The 17202-nt window shown below is 43.5% G+C and overlaps 1 protein-coding gene across 1 annotated transcript in view; it reads left to right on the forward strand.

The window, feature by feature from the left end:
* KCNT2 (potassium sodium-activated channel subfamily T member 2) overlaps positions 1 to 17202 on the forward strand; it is a 2640974-nt gene that overhangs the window by 2149401 nt on the left and 474371 nt on the right. The window contains exon 12 of the mRNA XM_069641505.1: positions 10445 to 10581. Within this exon, the coding sequence (XP_069497606.1) occupies positions 10445 to 10581 (137 nt within the window). The remainder of the gene's footprint in view (positions 1 to 10444; positions 10582 to 17202) is intronic.

Raw genomic sequence — 17202 nt, forward strand, 5'->3', positions numbered from 1 at the left:
TGATATCCATGTTTCACCGTTTTTTGTACTTGTCATTAAACGGACTCCCCTTTGCCAAACCATGGAGTTGTCCTTATTGATTGGTGTTGGAGTAACATACCTACACCCCCATCCATCTCAAAGGTGCAGCGATCTCGTCTTAAAGTACTGTGGAGCAAACCCCGACTCTATGGGCCGGCCGGGGTTCTCCCCAGTATAATGGGCTGATATTTTGGCCTGAGGTTGGCATACCAGTCTGAGGTGTACTGGGGATAGTGAAATATGACCAACCCCACCCATCCGCTCTACACAGGGTGGAGTCTGGCCCTGTGCCATCAGTATAGGAGATTTTGGGAGATTGACGATTTTGCAACTTTTACAATGATAGGAAGTTAGGACACATGGTTGGCATACCATTCTGGGGAGTACTGGCGATAGTGTAATTAGATCAACCCCACCCATTTACTCAGCCCAGGTGTGGAGGAGTGTCCGGCCCTATACTATCAGTATAGGCGATTTCAGGAGAATGATGATTTAGCCATTTTCAAAAATAGGAAGTTATGACAAAATAAAAATTACACAAGGTTATAGCAGACGTGCATGTCAGCTAAAGACCTGTGCAACGTCATGTGGTACTGCTAGTATTCTGATAAAACTGATGAAAGGCAAACTGTCAAAATGTACTTTAAACTTTTCCTTGCTAAATCTAGAACTGTTATTCAGTAATAATAACGAATACCGCAACTGCAACTCATACTCACACAGTGTGGTGATGAATCACGCATATTGGAGTGCATGCTCATTATTTATCGTATGGTTTGCCTTGCCGACGAGGATGTGACGTACTCTGAGATAGATACCATTGCAGGGCTCACAGAGCAAGCCGACAAGTTACTGCACACTCCATTCCATAAGAAGAAGTGTATCATTGTACAAAAATATTCTACTAAGTTGAATTTGAATTCATAAAACCGTGGAACACGGACTTGTCATGCATTCAAAAACGTTATTGCAAAGTGCTATGCTACTGCAAAAGTTAATTTTAAGGTCAAATTACGTACATGTCGTGCTTCTGCGCATTATAGTGAAAAACATTGAACATTGTATTGAGATGGGGTATGCTGTGCTATGCTGCAATTGAAATGTAATGGTATTCTCGTCTGCACCTCTTCAGTGTAAACGAAGAACAAACGACAGCATTGATAGGTCACCCTGATCCACTCTGCCAAATGCTCACATTAAATTGCAAATAGCTGCTGTTCTGTTTGTCGTTCAAATAAAAATGAGTAGTTCATAGTTTAAGTGGAGGCGCCATGCCGCCTGACACCAATACCATATAATAACATTAGGACGTTGCTTTCGCATGTTCTCTAGCTTCTGATCAGTTTGTAGATTACCCTGAGGTCAGGGGAAAAGTGGCATGCTGCTTGCCCCCTGTATTTAACACTGGACATCTGTGTCGAATGTGTTGGATTAATAGGAAAATCCCAAAAGAGAAATGCTTTGCAAATCAGACCCATTATTGACTCTCGTATGCTCTAATTTACGCGCTACCTGACTCCGCCTTATTTTGGAGAGAGACACACTTAAAGGCCCTAACGAGTCCACATAAGCAAGTGTGCAGTGTGATGTAAAGTTCAAGGTTTAAGTTTCATTGATGTACAAATAGAGTTTTCAGCGGAGCTTGTGGGTTTCATTTACAAGGAATGGCTGAAAGCAGGTCGCCAGAAACATTCTATGAGCAAGTAGCGAGTACTAGCATTTTTGGATAGAATGGGCCTGATTCACAAAGCGTTTATCTATGGGGTTTTCAATAAAAATGAGAAGGAATGTCCCTGAGTGAGACTGCTCGAGGAAGTGAAAAGACAATGGGGAGAAACTCATCTTTGCCCTAGGTATTGGCAGGACACATCAAACCACCTGCAGGTTGGATGGCGTAAGGTGCTGCAAACTTTGCAAAGGTTTTCCAGAGATTTTCATGGGTACATTTGATATGACCCAGGATAAAGAATGTGGGCCATGAGAGGGAGGGCAGTCTGTGTTCTTCCCATATGGTGTACTATAACATTCCCCGCTGCCCTATTTCAGTCTGACTGACTGCTGCCAGTAGTGGGGCATGTTGCAATATTTGTTTTTATCTAGCTCTTTTGCTCTGGAGATTAAAAATATATACATATTTAAACCATCATTCTGCTGCTTGCAGAGGGGGGCAATGGGGAGCAATAGAGGAGATAGGAGTATTGTGAGAGAGTATGGGGGTACATGTTCCCAACCCAAAGTAACCCATGAGTCTTCTAGCGTTACCAAACGTTTGGATTTAGAACAACAAATATTTATGAGTCACATTTTTGGCTGTTTCCCCACCCTTAGCAACTAGTGAACTAGTGAGTGCTGCTAGATTACATATTGTATCTATCGCGTGTCAACATTGTCATAGTAAGTGGCCAGATCATGCAGTCTGGTGTGTGAGTGGCTGGGACATTCTGGATCAGTCCACAGTTCACATGGAATATATTATGAGTGAGCACACTAGCCTCGGGCTTCTAGGGCTAGAGCTTAACATAGTGAACTCAGCATCTGACATGGGGCATTCCATAAGACTCTTCCAAAGCGCCATGTCAAGTCACAGGGTTCAAATAAACTAGAGGGGCGTCCCCTAATGTGCAGGAGCTGAGGACAGCACTTTAACAGTCAGTCCTTAGTAAAATGTAGGAGACTGGGATTGCAGAAGTAAAACCAAATATTGAATGTCCTCCTTTGGTTCTTTCCATTTACGTTGTTTGTTACAATTGCACAGACAGTGCTGCACTTCAAGCCCGAGCACATTTTGACATCTTGATTTAGTATTGCAATAATTGAATATGCACAGTATGGATTTTAATCTGTTACAGATCGGAGGTTAAGTGCTGATTTCAGGCATTAAATGACATAGGTGGCCACATAGTTCAAAAAAGGTAGCTGGCGCTCCTCTCCAGTAAGAGGTGAGAGTTTGCAGCACACGCTTTTTGCTCACTGTGCCTTTCACAGATGGGAAATATCCATTTGCATATCAGTCTTTGTCCCGCCCACATGGGCAGTCAAGCACCGAAATGCTATGGCAATTCCTCTCTGAACAAGAGTACCAAAAGCAACCCCATACACGTGTTTCAGCCTTGTTGGGCCTCATCAGTGAGGTGAAGCTGTGCCTCTCTGAGCACAGTGAGCAGGGACTCCACGTCTGGTTGCCCCCAGGTAACTCAGGGTGACCAACCCCAGGTTCCTTACAAATATTTAAAAAAAGGTAGCTGGCGCTCCTCTCCAGAAAGAACATGGCACAATAACCTGTTCTGAGGTGAGAGTTTGCAGCACACGCTTTTTGCTCACTGTGCCTTTCACAGATGGGAAATATCCATTTGCATATCAGTCTTTGTCCCGCCCACATGGGCAGTCCAGCAACGAAATGCTATGGCAATTCCTCTCTGAACAAGAGTACCAAAAGAAACCCCATACACGTGTTTCAGCCTTGTTGGGCCTCATCAGTGAGGTGAAGCTTTGCCTTTCTGAGCGCAGTGAGCAGGGAGTCCACGTCTGGTTGCCCCCAGATAACTCAGGGTGACCAACCCCAAGTTCCTTACAAATATTTCAAAAAAGGTAGCTGGTGCTCCTCTCCAGAAAGAACATGGCATGATAACCTGTTCTGAGGTGAGAGTTTGCAGCACACGCTTTTTGCTCACTGTGCCTTTCACAGATGGGAAATAACCATTTGCATATCAGTCTTTGTGTGCTGCAAACTCTCATCTCAGAACAGGTTATCATGCCATGTTCTTTCTGGAGAGGAGCACCAGCTACCTTTTTTGAAATATTTGTAAGGAACTTGGGGTTGGTCACCAGGCATCCAGATACTCATTAAAACCCCAACAGCCCCGGCTGGGGGCTGTTTGGATTCAGTCCTGGCAATTTAGGCACCAGGCTCATCATAGAAATCAGTCCTGGCGCCATAGGCGCCAGGCTCATAGACTACTTACCTTATGCAGACCATGCTGCAAATGAGTCCAAGCCAACGTGAAGCCTGCATTGGACTATTTTATTACAGGGACTATTTTTCACTCGGGTGTGGTTCTGGGGAACTTCTTACCTGGGACCTGGGACTACTTTGCAGGCTATTTAAACCATGCCCGAACAGCAGCCCATGCTTTGCGTTATTCTGCATCCAGCAGCGTGACGCCCACTGTGTCTGCAAGTCAGCATCCAGTCTTCTGCCACGCCCACCTCGAATCCGGAGCTCCTAGACAAAAGGCAAAGAAAGGAGAAGAGGTTAGATCACAGACATTATTTGATTCCTCACCTGATTCCGGACCCAGCACATCTCCGAGCCTGGAAAGGACATTATTTCAGCACGCGTCGCTTCGCCAGCAGCAGCGCCGTGTTATACTCACCAGTCCACCGCATCTTTCGACTCAGTGCTGCCTCCATCATTTTCTTCATCGAAACCCAGTGGGGGAAAACAAAAGGAATAACAAGGTGAGCCGAGAAAACCAACAAGGACAATCTCTTTGCCACCATAGGCTTGACTGCTTTACCACCAGAGGTATTATTGTTTAATTCACCGCATCTTCCTATGCCGCACCTATAAAGGGAGAGAAAACAGCAAGTTAAACTCATGCAACTTTTACCAGACAGTGTTTGGTAATACAGACTCTTACCTGAACGCCATCAGCTGCCTCCAGGCAATATTCTTTTGGACCCAGCTGCAACCTAACGAGGGAACGGAACAAGAGTGAACATCGGACATATTGTCATGATGCCTACCCCCAGGCATCCGGACCTAGCCCATTAGCCCCAGGAGCAGGCATCTAGACATTTAGTAAAACCTCAGCAGCCCCGGCAAGGGGCTATCTGGGTTCAGTCCTGGCGCCGTAGGCGCCAGGCTCATAGTAGAAATCAGTCCTGGCTCCTAATGGGCCAGGCTCATAGTCATTACTTAACTCAGGCAGACCATGCTGCAAATGACTCCAATCCAACATGAAGCCTGAAAGGGATTATTTTTCTACAGGGACTATTTTTTACTCGGGTGTGGTTCTAGGGACTTCTTACCTCGGACTACTTTTGAGGCTATTTAAACCACGCCCAACCAGCAACACACGCTTCGCGTTATTCTGCATCCAGCAGCGTAACGCTCACGGTGCCTGCAGCCTGCATCCAGTCTTCTGCCACGCCCGCCTCGAATCCGGAGCTCCTAAAACAAAGAGGAAAGAAAGGGACAAGATTAGAAAACAAACTTATTTCTATTCCACACCTGATTCTGGATCCATCTTGTCTCCGGACCTGTAAAGAACATCATTTCTGCACGCGCCGCACCTCCAGCTTCAGCGCCGCACCATACTCACCAGTCTTCACAGCATCCTTCGGGTCGGCGCTGCCTCCATCATTTCTTCGCCGAACATCGGCACCTAGGAGACAAAAGAAAACCACAAGGTGAGCCGAGGGGACCAACAAATATAATTCTTACCACCATAGACTTACCTGATTTACCACCGGAGGCATCCTTTTGTGACTCTCCATATTTTCAAGTGCCGCATCTGTAAAGAAAGACAAAACAACACGTTTTCCACGTGCAACATTTACCGGACAGCGCCGGGTAATACAGACTCTTACCTGAGCGCCACCAGCTGCCACAAGAGCATCTTTTCACGAGCCAGCTGCAAGACAAGAAAGGAAGGGGGGAACAAGAGTGAACATCGGACATATTGAACTCTATGAACTTAATACTTACTGGTCCTCACCAGGAACCTCAGAGTCAATACTCTCCGGAACTCCCCCGAGCCTTCAAACCAGTGAAGTAACTGGAATTGACGCGCCCCTGCAAATCCACGCAGGATGGAGAGGTCATCTTTGAAGAATATAAGGTGAGATTGCTGTGAGGGCATTTCAGAGGTGATTAGTTGGGGAGGACTGTGGGGGTGCCATCACTTGAATCCACAAGTGGCTAAATCCATCTCTCCACTTGCAGGAGAATATTTCTACGGGTTAAGCAGACAAGATTAGGAGGGCAGATCCAGTCAGTCATCGTTGCACTACGCATCACGTGGGTGGAGACCTCAGCTGTCCGGGTCCGACTGACGCCCCTGTGGGAGCCAGGTGAGCGTAACACATATTGAACTCTTTGAACTTTATAGACACTGGAGTCAATATTCCTCCAGAACTCCTCCAGTACCTTCAACCCAGTGAAGTAACTGGTATCTACGCGCCCCTGCATGCCATGCCTGATGGAGAGCTCATCATTTAAAAACATAAGGTGCGGTTACCAAAAGGGAATATCGGAGGTGATTAGTGGGGATAACGAGAACTGTTGGGGGGCCATCACTAAAGTCCACGGGTGGCTAAATCCCTTTCTCCACTTGCAGGAGAATATTTCTACGAGTCCAGCAGACAAGATTAGGCGGGCCAGTCCAGACTGTCATCTCTTCACTACGCATCACGTTGGTGGAGACCGCAGCTGTCCGGGTCCGATCGACACCCCTGTGGGAACCAGGTGAGCGTAACACTCTTGTCAGAGAGGAATTGCCATAGCATTTCGGTGCTGGGCTGCCCATGTGGGTGGGACAAAGACTGATATGCAAATGGTTATTTCCCATCTGTGAAAGGTACAGTGAGCAAAAAGTGTGTGCTGCAAACTTTCATCTCAGAACAGGTTATCATGCCATGTTCTTTCTGGAGAGGAGCGCCTGCTACCTTTTTTAACATAGGTGGCCACATAGATTGGGCCCAAGTGAAGACATTATGAATGCTAATAATAATACAACTGTAAAAGAGGACGAGATATCCACTGACGGGCCCATAGGTCAGTGCTCACCCTCTAGCACTTGAAGACAAGATAGCTGCACCACGTGAGGGATGGGGGTGCAGGATTCACTTACTCCAACAGTACATCAAACAGGGAAGCAGTTGGGAATCAGTATTGTTGCAACCACCTATCTCGTTCCGACTTCCTCCAACTTCAGTTGAACAGCAATTTTTATACACAAAACTCATCATCATTGACGTCTAATTCTAAAAACTTGTCATGCAATATAATTGGTTAGGAAAGGTAACTTAAATATAGGTGCTATATCTGTATATGATAATAGCATGCGGATTGGATAACTCTTATTGGGTTATGGCATCCTCGGGTTCTGGGTGACATCAGGCAGTGGTACCTCTTTGCGCCTGGCTGGTCACGTGCTAGTTTCACCATGAATCTGCTTCAGTTTCCAGCTTTTTGTGTATTTGTTCTTCTTTAGCCTCGCCACCTGCCAGGGCCCCCCTTATCTTGACCTTCATGGGGCATTCTGGTATGCTCTGAAATTTGATTCGTGTTAGCTGACGCTCTCCTCCCTTTCTCTGGATGACCTTGATTCCCTAGGCAGGAGCCGCTCTTTGTGAGTTTCAATTTCGTTCCTTCTCTTGACTCTGGCTGGGTTATGACACTTGGCCTGTTAGGCCTCTGGCAGCCTGGGTACATTTCTGATTTACAAAATGGAGTTGCACTGTTATAATGTGCCTTGTTGAGGTAGATATATGGTTGGCGCTTGCCGCTCTACTCTTCTACCAAGCATTGCAAGCAGTATCGTTTTCTTTAGCTTCTTGCGTTTCAAGCCTATTTACAGACGTTTAACTGGTTGGTTGCTTCCATCTTGTCTTGTAGCAATGTTTCTTCGCGTTTTAACATCGTCTCTTTACTGTGTCCATTACATCTATTTTCATAACTGCTTGCACTGGTGTGCTGTCTTCGATAGCCATTTTTGTTCATTCACGAATCTGTCCAGCCTTGTGTCATTTCCACTGGCCTTCCATTAAGACTCTTTGGGTCTCTTCATGGGCAGTCTGTAGGTACTCTTCATTTCGTCTCGGCGGCTGGTACGGCTGTCTGATAGGGTACCGTGCTGCCCAGGGTTGTCTGGTTATGGGCGCTTCAACAGTATGGATCTTTTGATGTACACTGGGCAGAGTCCCAGTGCAGCTCTTTGATGGTTCATCGGCTCCTCATACGTCACAAACCTTGGCGAGTCCGCTCCGGGGACCTCGAAATGAGGAGCAGGGGTCCAGGCCACGTCTGGGACCTCCTCTACACAACTGTGCTATGAACAGGGCTGAATTGGAGGTGAATGAGTTCAGCATACAATCAATGAGTAGATATCAGTAAGTTCATGTCAGGAGCTCTCTCTGTTTTTCATAAGTCACAGTGATCATTCATTTGTATACATAGAAACATGACTGGATTTTCCATGTGTGTGTACATAATCTTCTAAAGTGGCCAAAACAGGTTGTACAAATGTGTTAAGATTATAAATTATGATATACGCTGATTGTATTGGGATGTGTTATGGATGTTGTGTAAATAAAGTTTTAAAAAAAAAAGATTATAAATTATATTTACGAATAGGCTAGCATTCTATATATTATTGTATAGTTCATGTGTTCATTGTGAACCGTTGAAAAGGAACAGCATGCTATATAGTGCAATGTAAGATTTTAATATGGCTTCACATGCAATGTACGTATGAAACAGTGCAGCAAAAATATAGTCTAGCATTTGTGAATGCTCCCGCAAGTCAATATTGAAGCAAAATGCCCCAAGGAGTTGGTTTGACCCTGTCAGTAAAGACCCACCGCCCAGGTTAAAGGGCCTGAGCAGGGCGAGGTTCCTTTAATGAGGGTGACAGTGCCGTTACAGGAGGGTCGGCCCAACACTGAGGGGCATTTCATGATAAGCACTCGTATAGTTTCCCTACACAGGTGCTAAAGGTGTCATTAAAAAAACATACTTTTAGCCTGTGGCTCGGCTCCACACAGTGATGCTTGTCAGGTGAGTCCATTGTCAGTGTTCATGATTATGACATCCTCATTGATGATTCTGACATCATCAACATGAAAACAGACTTCCCTGAGAAGCAGAGCTGTGCGGCACCAGGACGCGGGATAAAGGAACATTAAGGACACCATTAGCACCCGTGTCGAAAATGACACGGGTGCTAAGTAGTGAAGGCGGAGCGAGGAAGGGTAGGGAACGAGCCGCTGACTTCCTGGGCAGCTTGAACATGCGCTTGTACCATACAGTACAGCCCATGTTCGGAGCTACCTGATTGGCCTGCGTCCCCACCCAGGGTGATACTGTGGGTTAATTGACTATCACCCAAGATAGATATCTAGACCAAAAGGACTCTACTGAGGGTACATTTTAATTTGTCCTTGGCAAAGTACTCTGAAACGGGCACTAACATTATTATAACATTTTGCCTTGTACTGTGGAAACGTCTGTACATAAATTCCTGTCCTTGGAGGATCTGGTGTGTAAAGCACCTCAACGGCTCAATGTATATTCACGCTCTACAGACCAGCAGCTCCAGCTATAAAAGTTCCACATTTACATTAGGAGCCATGGGAGAAGGGAGGGTAAGTGTCCTACTTAGATGAGATGCCACAGAAGAAGGGAGAAGGAAACCTCACCCCTGCCACCACCTCTGCTCCTGGCAAACTCGCCAGCACCTGAGACAGGGAGTAAGGGTGGGTAAAAGCAGGGACAAGGGAGAGGCGACTGTCTCCATTCACCAACAGCTGAAAGTGAAAGGAGAGACCAATCATCTCCCCTTTGCAACACTTACTTCTGGCCACTTTTACCCTCCCCCTTGCCTAGGAGGAAATGTCCATCTACTTCCTTCCAGGAATCTAACTATGCTCTTTTTCTTGACCTACGCTCATTCCTACCCATCCCTTCTGCCAGACTCCTTAAGCTACTGAAGTTCAACATTTTGGGAAAGAGTTAGAGAATTAGCACGGGAGTGGGTAAGTTTGAGGTCATGAAGAAGCACGTGTATACGTTCAGGCATTGGGCTTTATCACAGATTAAACGCCTGCTGCAAGATTTTTTAAATTAGAACATAACTTAACATTGGAACATGCTGGATTTATTTTCATGTTCCTTTCATTTTCCTTTTGATTCTCCAATGATTAACATCGCTTTTCCAAATACTAAGTATGAGTATGCCTTTCCCATCCCACTGCAAGTACATGAATCCACCAGTACTTGGGAGACCAGTCCAGCCAAATTGTTCATAACATTAGCATTTGATAAAAGGTTTTCAATGTGCTACAAATCATTATTATGCTAGATAAACTTAGTTATGTTTTCTTCTTTGCAGGTAACTGGTCATAATTTGAAGTTCTTTCTTTTTTCAATGCAATTTAGAAAGAAAATTGAACAGGCTTCTTGCTTGTGGCAGATATTGCCATCCATCTGAACTATATGATGGGCCTCTTCTGCCTGTGGTTCTCATACTGTGAGAGGCTAATGACGGAAATAGCAGTGATATCGCGTACTCCTTATACCTAGCACTTGAAATCCATAACCGTTGTCTGTGATTGGCATATGATCTCAAGGCATGATTGAATCCTAAAGAGCCAGAGGCTGCCTTGCAAAAAGATAATTTACCATTCATCTGTTCCGCAGGATTACTATGTGGTGATTTTGTGTCCCACGGAGATGGATATCCAGGTCCGGCGAGTGCTGCAAATCCCAATGTGGTCCCAAAGAGTCATCTACCTGCAGGGATCTGTGCTAAAGGATCAAGACCTCCTTCGAGCAAAGTAAGCATACACTACGACCAACAGCGTAATCATGCAATAAAGAGCGATCGATACCTTTAGAAATGCTGCGATTGGTTACGCGTTCACAATGTGAAACAATTGGATGTAAATTATTCAAATGAATCTAAGACAGAGATAGGAATTTGTGTTAGCCAAATAGTGCAGGCAATTATTTTCATTTTAAGAAACAAAAAATAACACTGGATTTTGAAGAGATAATACCTCCATTATTGTGCCTGTTAGCGTTCAAGAACACAGGGACCTCGTCTCAGACATTAATACTATAATTGTCACAGAACCTTTATGTGCAGGGTAGAGCAGTTTGAGTGCAAATTATCACAGGAAAGGAAGAAACATGTTTTCATTTTGCACACCTTTCCTGTGTTCACTTGTACAACCCATAACTTTTAATATGTGTCTTCCTTCCCCGTGTTCACTTGTTCTCCCCATAACATTTAACATGTGTCTTCCTTTCCTGTGTTCACTTGTTCTCCCATAACATTTAACATGTGTCTTCCTTTCCTGTGTTCACTAGTACACCCCATAACAATTAACATGTTCCTTACTTTCTTGTGTTCACTTGTTCTCCCCATAACATTTAACATGTGTCTTCCTTTCCTGTGTTCACTAGTACACCCCATAACAATTAACATGTTTCTTCCTTTCTTTTGTTCACTTGTTCTCCCCATAACATTTAACATGTGTCTTCCTTTCCTGTGTTCACTTGTACAACCCATAACATTTAATGTGTCTTCCTTCCCCGTGTTCACTTGTTCTCCCCATAACATTTAACATGTGTCTTCCTTTCCTGTGTTCACTAGTACACCCCATAACAATTAACATGTTCCTTACTTTCTTGTGTTCACTTGTTCTCCCCATAACATTTAACATGTGTCTTCCTTTCCTGTGTTCACTAGTACACCCCATAACAATTAACATGTTTCTTCCTTTCTTTTGTTCACTTGTTCTCCCCATAACATTTAACATGTGTCTTCCTTTCCTGTGTTCACTTGTACACCCCATAAGATTTAACATGTGTCTTCCTTTCCTGTGTTCACTTGTATACCCCATAACATTTAAAATGTCTTCCTTTCCTGTGTTCACTCGTACACCCCATATCAGTTAACATGTTTCTTCCTTTCTTGTGTTCAGTTGTTCTCCCCATAACATTTAACATATGTCTTCCTTTCCTGTGTTCACTCGTACACCCCATAACAATTAACATGTTTCTTCCTTTCCTTTGTTCACTTGTTCTCCCCATAACATTTAACATGTGTCTTCCTTTCCTGTGTTCACTTGTACACCCCACAATATTTAACATGTGTCTTCCTTTCCTGTGTTCACTTGTACACCCCATAACATTTAACATGTCTTCCTTTCCTGTGTTCACTCGTACACCCCATATCAGTTAACATATTTCTTCCTTTCTTGTGTTCAGTTGTTCTCCCCATAACATTTAACATATGTCTTCCTTTCCTGTGTTCACTCGTACACCCCATAACATTTAACATGTTTCTTCCTTTCCTGTGTTCGCTTGTACTCAGAGGGGCAGATTCTCAAAACATTTTTGGAGCAAGTGAAGTGTGCTAGTTCATCTCCTCACTAGGCCCAAGAAAGGTGCACCGCCAATCCACAAGAGGCCTCAGTGGACACTTTCAGATGGCCTTTTTTTCATTCCCTTTCGGCTTTTACACAAATATAGGGGAATTTCGGTACATCTCAACGTACATCCCAAATCCACAAATAGGAAAAACTTCACCTCCTGTTTGGACTAGGAGCAGAGGAAGACCCAGTTCATGTGAGCTCAATTTGTTAACCTTTTATGCATTATTTTTGAAGGAGGAGAGCAACGGTTTGAACAGCTGCTCTCCAACTTGCACTTCTATTCTTCAAACAAGGATAGAAATACATTTTTTTCATGGGTTTCTTTTAGTGTCTGCCTCTTTCAGGGTCTGCCCCTCTTAGGGTCTGCCTTTGTGAAGTATGTTCCCAGAAACCACTTGGCTGCTGGTGCCAGTCCATAATTACTAATGTTTGCAAGGTGTTGCAAGGTGTTGGCCAGCACCTATGGTCCCAGCCCCCAGAAATGTGCATGTCAACTTTGAGAGTAATGCAGAGGTGTTGTGTGCATTTCTGCAATGAGCATAAATGTAAAAGTGCATAAAAGAGCTTTTTACATTTTCGGTCACTTTTGAGAATCTGCCTCAGACTTGGACGTTTCTATTTCAATGTTGCTATTACTGACTAAGGAACAGACCCCTGTGGTCTCAAATGACTCAAAGACTGCACTCCTCTGTTGGCTTTAATGTAAGTATTAAGCTCTCGCTCACTTTTACTCAACCTATGAATCCGGTCTGTCTGGATGCCACCTGGTTGTATTCATTTGTGAGGCAGTGGCCCTCATTTCCTGGCTGCCAGTAACCTGCTGGTGCTACTGGCCAGTTGCCGGCAACCCCGTATTACCGTTACCTCCGCCTGATATCCAGGTGCTACTCCATGGAATGGGAACCCTGAAGCACCGGCACTGTAAGTAACGGTGCAGTTGCTTGAGTGAACAACCTGCCGGTAGGGGCCTGAACTGCCAGCAGGTCAGGCCGGCTAGTTGTTCAGTGCTCCTACCGGCAGACTCGAAATGAGCCAGTTCGGAAAAGGTGCCGGTAACTTGTTACCAGCACTTTTATTTCTGGACTGGATGACTTACAATGAGGCCCAGTGTCTCCCTCATCCTTCAATACTCAGAGAATAGATTATGTATTATAGTGTAGATGTGTCTAGTGTGATTGATATGAGTTTATCTACAAGTACAGGCTTACTTGCATGTTTGCCACCGTCAACTGAACTTTTTTCACTTTGAAAGCTAAACCTCACGTATTTGATGTTAGTGCACTATGGCATTGGAATGATGCCTCTACAATTTTCTATAGGATCTTTAGGAATTAAATGCTAGCCTCAAATAACTCTCACTTAACAAGGACTGTAAAAAGCAATAAAGGCAAACAAGCAAATCATTTCAATTTAACAGATTAGTGCTTTATTGAAGCTGTCTTTCATTTTTTTAAGAAAAGATAAAACTGTGCACATTGTTTCTTATTACAATAAAAAGACCCAATTAAATAAAACATGCACAAACACATACACGTTAGTAAGCATACATAAGAAATGTCAGACTAAATGTATTCAACTGGCCCAGGGAAAAATGGAGATGGAATATTGGAGCCTCACCCTGGATCATGTTGCAAATGGCTGTTCAAGGACTTGTGTTCAAAATGGCCACTCCTATGCTGGGCAGCGGATTTGCAAATGGGCTGCCACTAACACCCCTATTTAGACTGTTGCAATACCAATATAATGTGTGTTTAATAAAGCTTTATAGCCGGTGGGGGAGAAAGCGATGCTGATTAGGTGCCAGAAGCCTGAATTAATTCTCCTGAGTGAATCAAGGGCCATTAGTGGTGATTTGGGGCACCGATCCAGATTGAATCGTGCCCTTCATTGGTCCTTCAGCTGATAGCACCCAATTGTGGCATGAAGGATTTGGGTTGAGACTTTAGGCTGTTTGACTTCTGAGCGGTGCTGCATTGGTATGGAAACACAGCATGCACACCTATAAGGTGAGGATGTGAATCCATAGACGGCCCTGTGAGTAAAATGGAAGTTAGTGCCAGCACCAGTGCATGATCCATAAGCAGGAGGACAACAGCACCAGGTGGCAAGTACGGGTAAGGGAAGAGGGTAAAGCAGAGCCCCTGCTCTTTAATGGTGCCAGAATGAGGGAGATTTCTGACTAGGCTTAAGCAGAACAGGGAATTAGTGGAATGCCTTTTCTGAAGAGTCAGATCTTGAATAGTCTACTTTAATGTGAATTGAAAACCACAAACTAGTATAAACCAAATTCCATTAAACTTTCTCATACTGCAAAAATAAAGGTCCCTCACATAATCGGACTCTACATACATGCGCCGAATTGCCACTACATTTAAAGTTCGTGATAAGGCATGGACGGTATCAGAGAAAGCGCTGTAAATTGCTGCTGCCAAATAATGTATCAGTACATTAACACCTGCAGCATTTAATGTCCAAAATGGAAAGCTAGAGTCACAAGAAACAACAATGGCTGCTTGAGACTGCGCACTGACATCTGGTCAGATGAAGCTACTTCTCAGACATACATTGCAAGATGTGCAGTACAATCAGATTAACAGGTTTCGAACAGAAGACATTGTGGGGGACAGCCCTTCCTTAGATGGGAGTGGCCAGGCATTGTCGGGGACCACTCATGTAAAAAAAGATTCCTGGTTCCTAGATGTTCATGACCGGATCCACACGAATTCTGAATTCTAAATCAAATGTTAAGTTTATTCACATTTCAAATGTTGATACATGCATATTCATAAAAGGCATGAATAAAATGTTGATGTAATATGCATGATGTCTTTCAAGCTCTGCAAATAATCGAGCACCTGTTGAAAGAATTATACTCTGCTTAACATATACAATCCGTTCAGTGCAAAGGGATGAAAAGAAGGAGCATGGATATTCCATGATTCCACCATGAGTGTGTCTGCCACACTCATGGTAGAATCACCAGACAATGGGCCTCATTAGAACTACAACTTTGGTGGTGAGGCAGAGGAAAACCTCCAGAAAAATGCTTGAAGTAATTTGTCGATTACAGCCAAGAATCGTCAAAAATCGGTGGAATTAGTACAGGCATAATTACTGCTGGTGATAATTCCACCAAAGTCCCCATGGAGTAATGAAAACTCCATAAATGGGAACTAACACAGCCATACCACCACTTGTAGTCTGGCTGTAATTCCGCCAGACCAAGATGCAGTAATGATAATTCCATTTGGCGGGATTCAGGCAGATTTACCAACAGAATATTGCCAAACTTGTAATGAGGCCCAGAATCCATGCACCAGCATTCCATCACAAAGATCATGCTGTTGTACAATGCTCCTCAGATTAACTATTCCTACTCTTCTCTGAGCCTGGTGGCTTCTCACTCTCCACTCCCCTGCAGGAGTCTGAACCCCTGCAATTGTCAGTGCCTGTTTTCTAAATTTACTTTACCTTATTTAATTTTATTTTTAACGCTCAACCAGTGACCCGTAGGCTTACAGGTGCACATAAAATACAAAACAATCAATAGACAAAAAACATTAGTTACAAAAAACATGAATGGATAAAGACACCCATATAGGGTAATAAACAGAAAGTCGCTCAATTACAAGTGTAATATTTGTAGAAGGGACCAGCTTAGCTAAAGAAATGCAGCAAGCAAGAAAGGCGGGGAGGTTGCTTAACCAAAGCTGTGTTACTGCTGCATACCAGCAGTAGCACTTTCCTTCATTCACAGGCTTCTGCTGCAAAAACCCAAGACTTTGGTTCACTTATTTATTTATTTGAAATTATTTATAGCACCTTATCAAAAGTGCTTTACGAATTGTAGTCAAAACTATACTAACAAATGAAAAAAACAGATTTAATATCAAAAAAAGTATAACCAAAAAGGAACAAAGAAATGGTCAATGTACAGCCCAAAATCATGAGCACAGGCAACATTTTAACCAAAAGCAGAAAGTAAGCAGTAGATTGTAGGAGAGGACTGAATATCAAGAGGGAGAGTGTTCACCATTTTGGAGACTAGCAGTTGAAAAGAACAGCATTGAGAAGAAGCACAAGGAGGAATTGAAGTCCAAAGAAGGAATTGAGAGGAAGAACAAAAAAAGCATCTAAGACTTTAAGGTGAGATCAGATATCAGAGATAGCCACGAGCTAATGCACAAACACGCTTGAATACAAATCATAAGAAATGAAAGTCAAATCGAGGGGGAATAGAGTTCCACCTCAGCTGAGATAATAATAAGAAAGTTGAATAATTAGGACGAAATAGAATGCAAACAGCAAACTATAGAAGAGAGCAAAGACAAAGAATAACTTGACTGGGTAAACATACATAGAAAGAACAGCAATAGTTAAAACGAGAGAGAACAAGAGTTTGAATAAGTAATCCAGAAGCAGAAGAAGTCAGTAAATAGTGAATCTTCCAAAAATGTGAAAAGCCAGTAGTGGCATACCAGTCCAACTGCCGCAATGTGGTCCTAACCAGATAATGATGTACTACTAAACACAAAACTTAAGTTACAAGTTTGAAAATAAATAAGAAGAGAGAGAGAGAGGAGGGAAAGAAATTGACATAGTTTGAGATATAGAAGAAGGAGCAGGAAAGAAAATAATCTCTATTTCCTTTGGCCCGAGATATAGAAACTTTTTCAACAAACAATAGCTAACCATAAATACTGATGAAGCTCAGAAGTTGAAGAAGTCCAAGAAAAGAAAATGTGTGTATGGTTGGCTTAAATGTGAGCCCAAAACCCAAGCTCTGTAATTAAACAGGCAAGAGGTGTGGTATAGTGAGAAAATAGGACAGTACCTAAAACAAACCCTGTGGTACATGGAATAGAAGAGGTCAAATAGAGGAATGTTGCCCCTTCCAAGAAACAACTAATGAGTACTTAGATAGATAATAGGATAACCATGAAAACCGGAACCAGAAATACCAAAGAAATAAAGACAAAGAGGAGAGGCAGAGTGATCAACAGTAGCAAAGGCAGG

This window comes from Ambystoma mexicanum, chromosome 1q (assembly GCF_040938575.1).
Source record: "Ambystoma mexicanum isolate Mex_15411 chromosome 1q, UKY_AmexF1_1, whole genome shotgun sequence".
Classification (NCBI taxonomy): Eukaryota; Metazoa; Chordata; class Amphibia; order Caudata; family Ambystomatidae; genus Ambystoma; species Ambystoma mexicanum.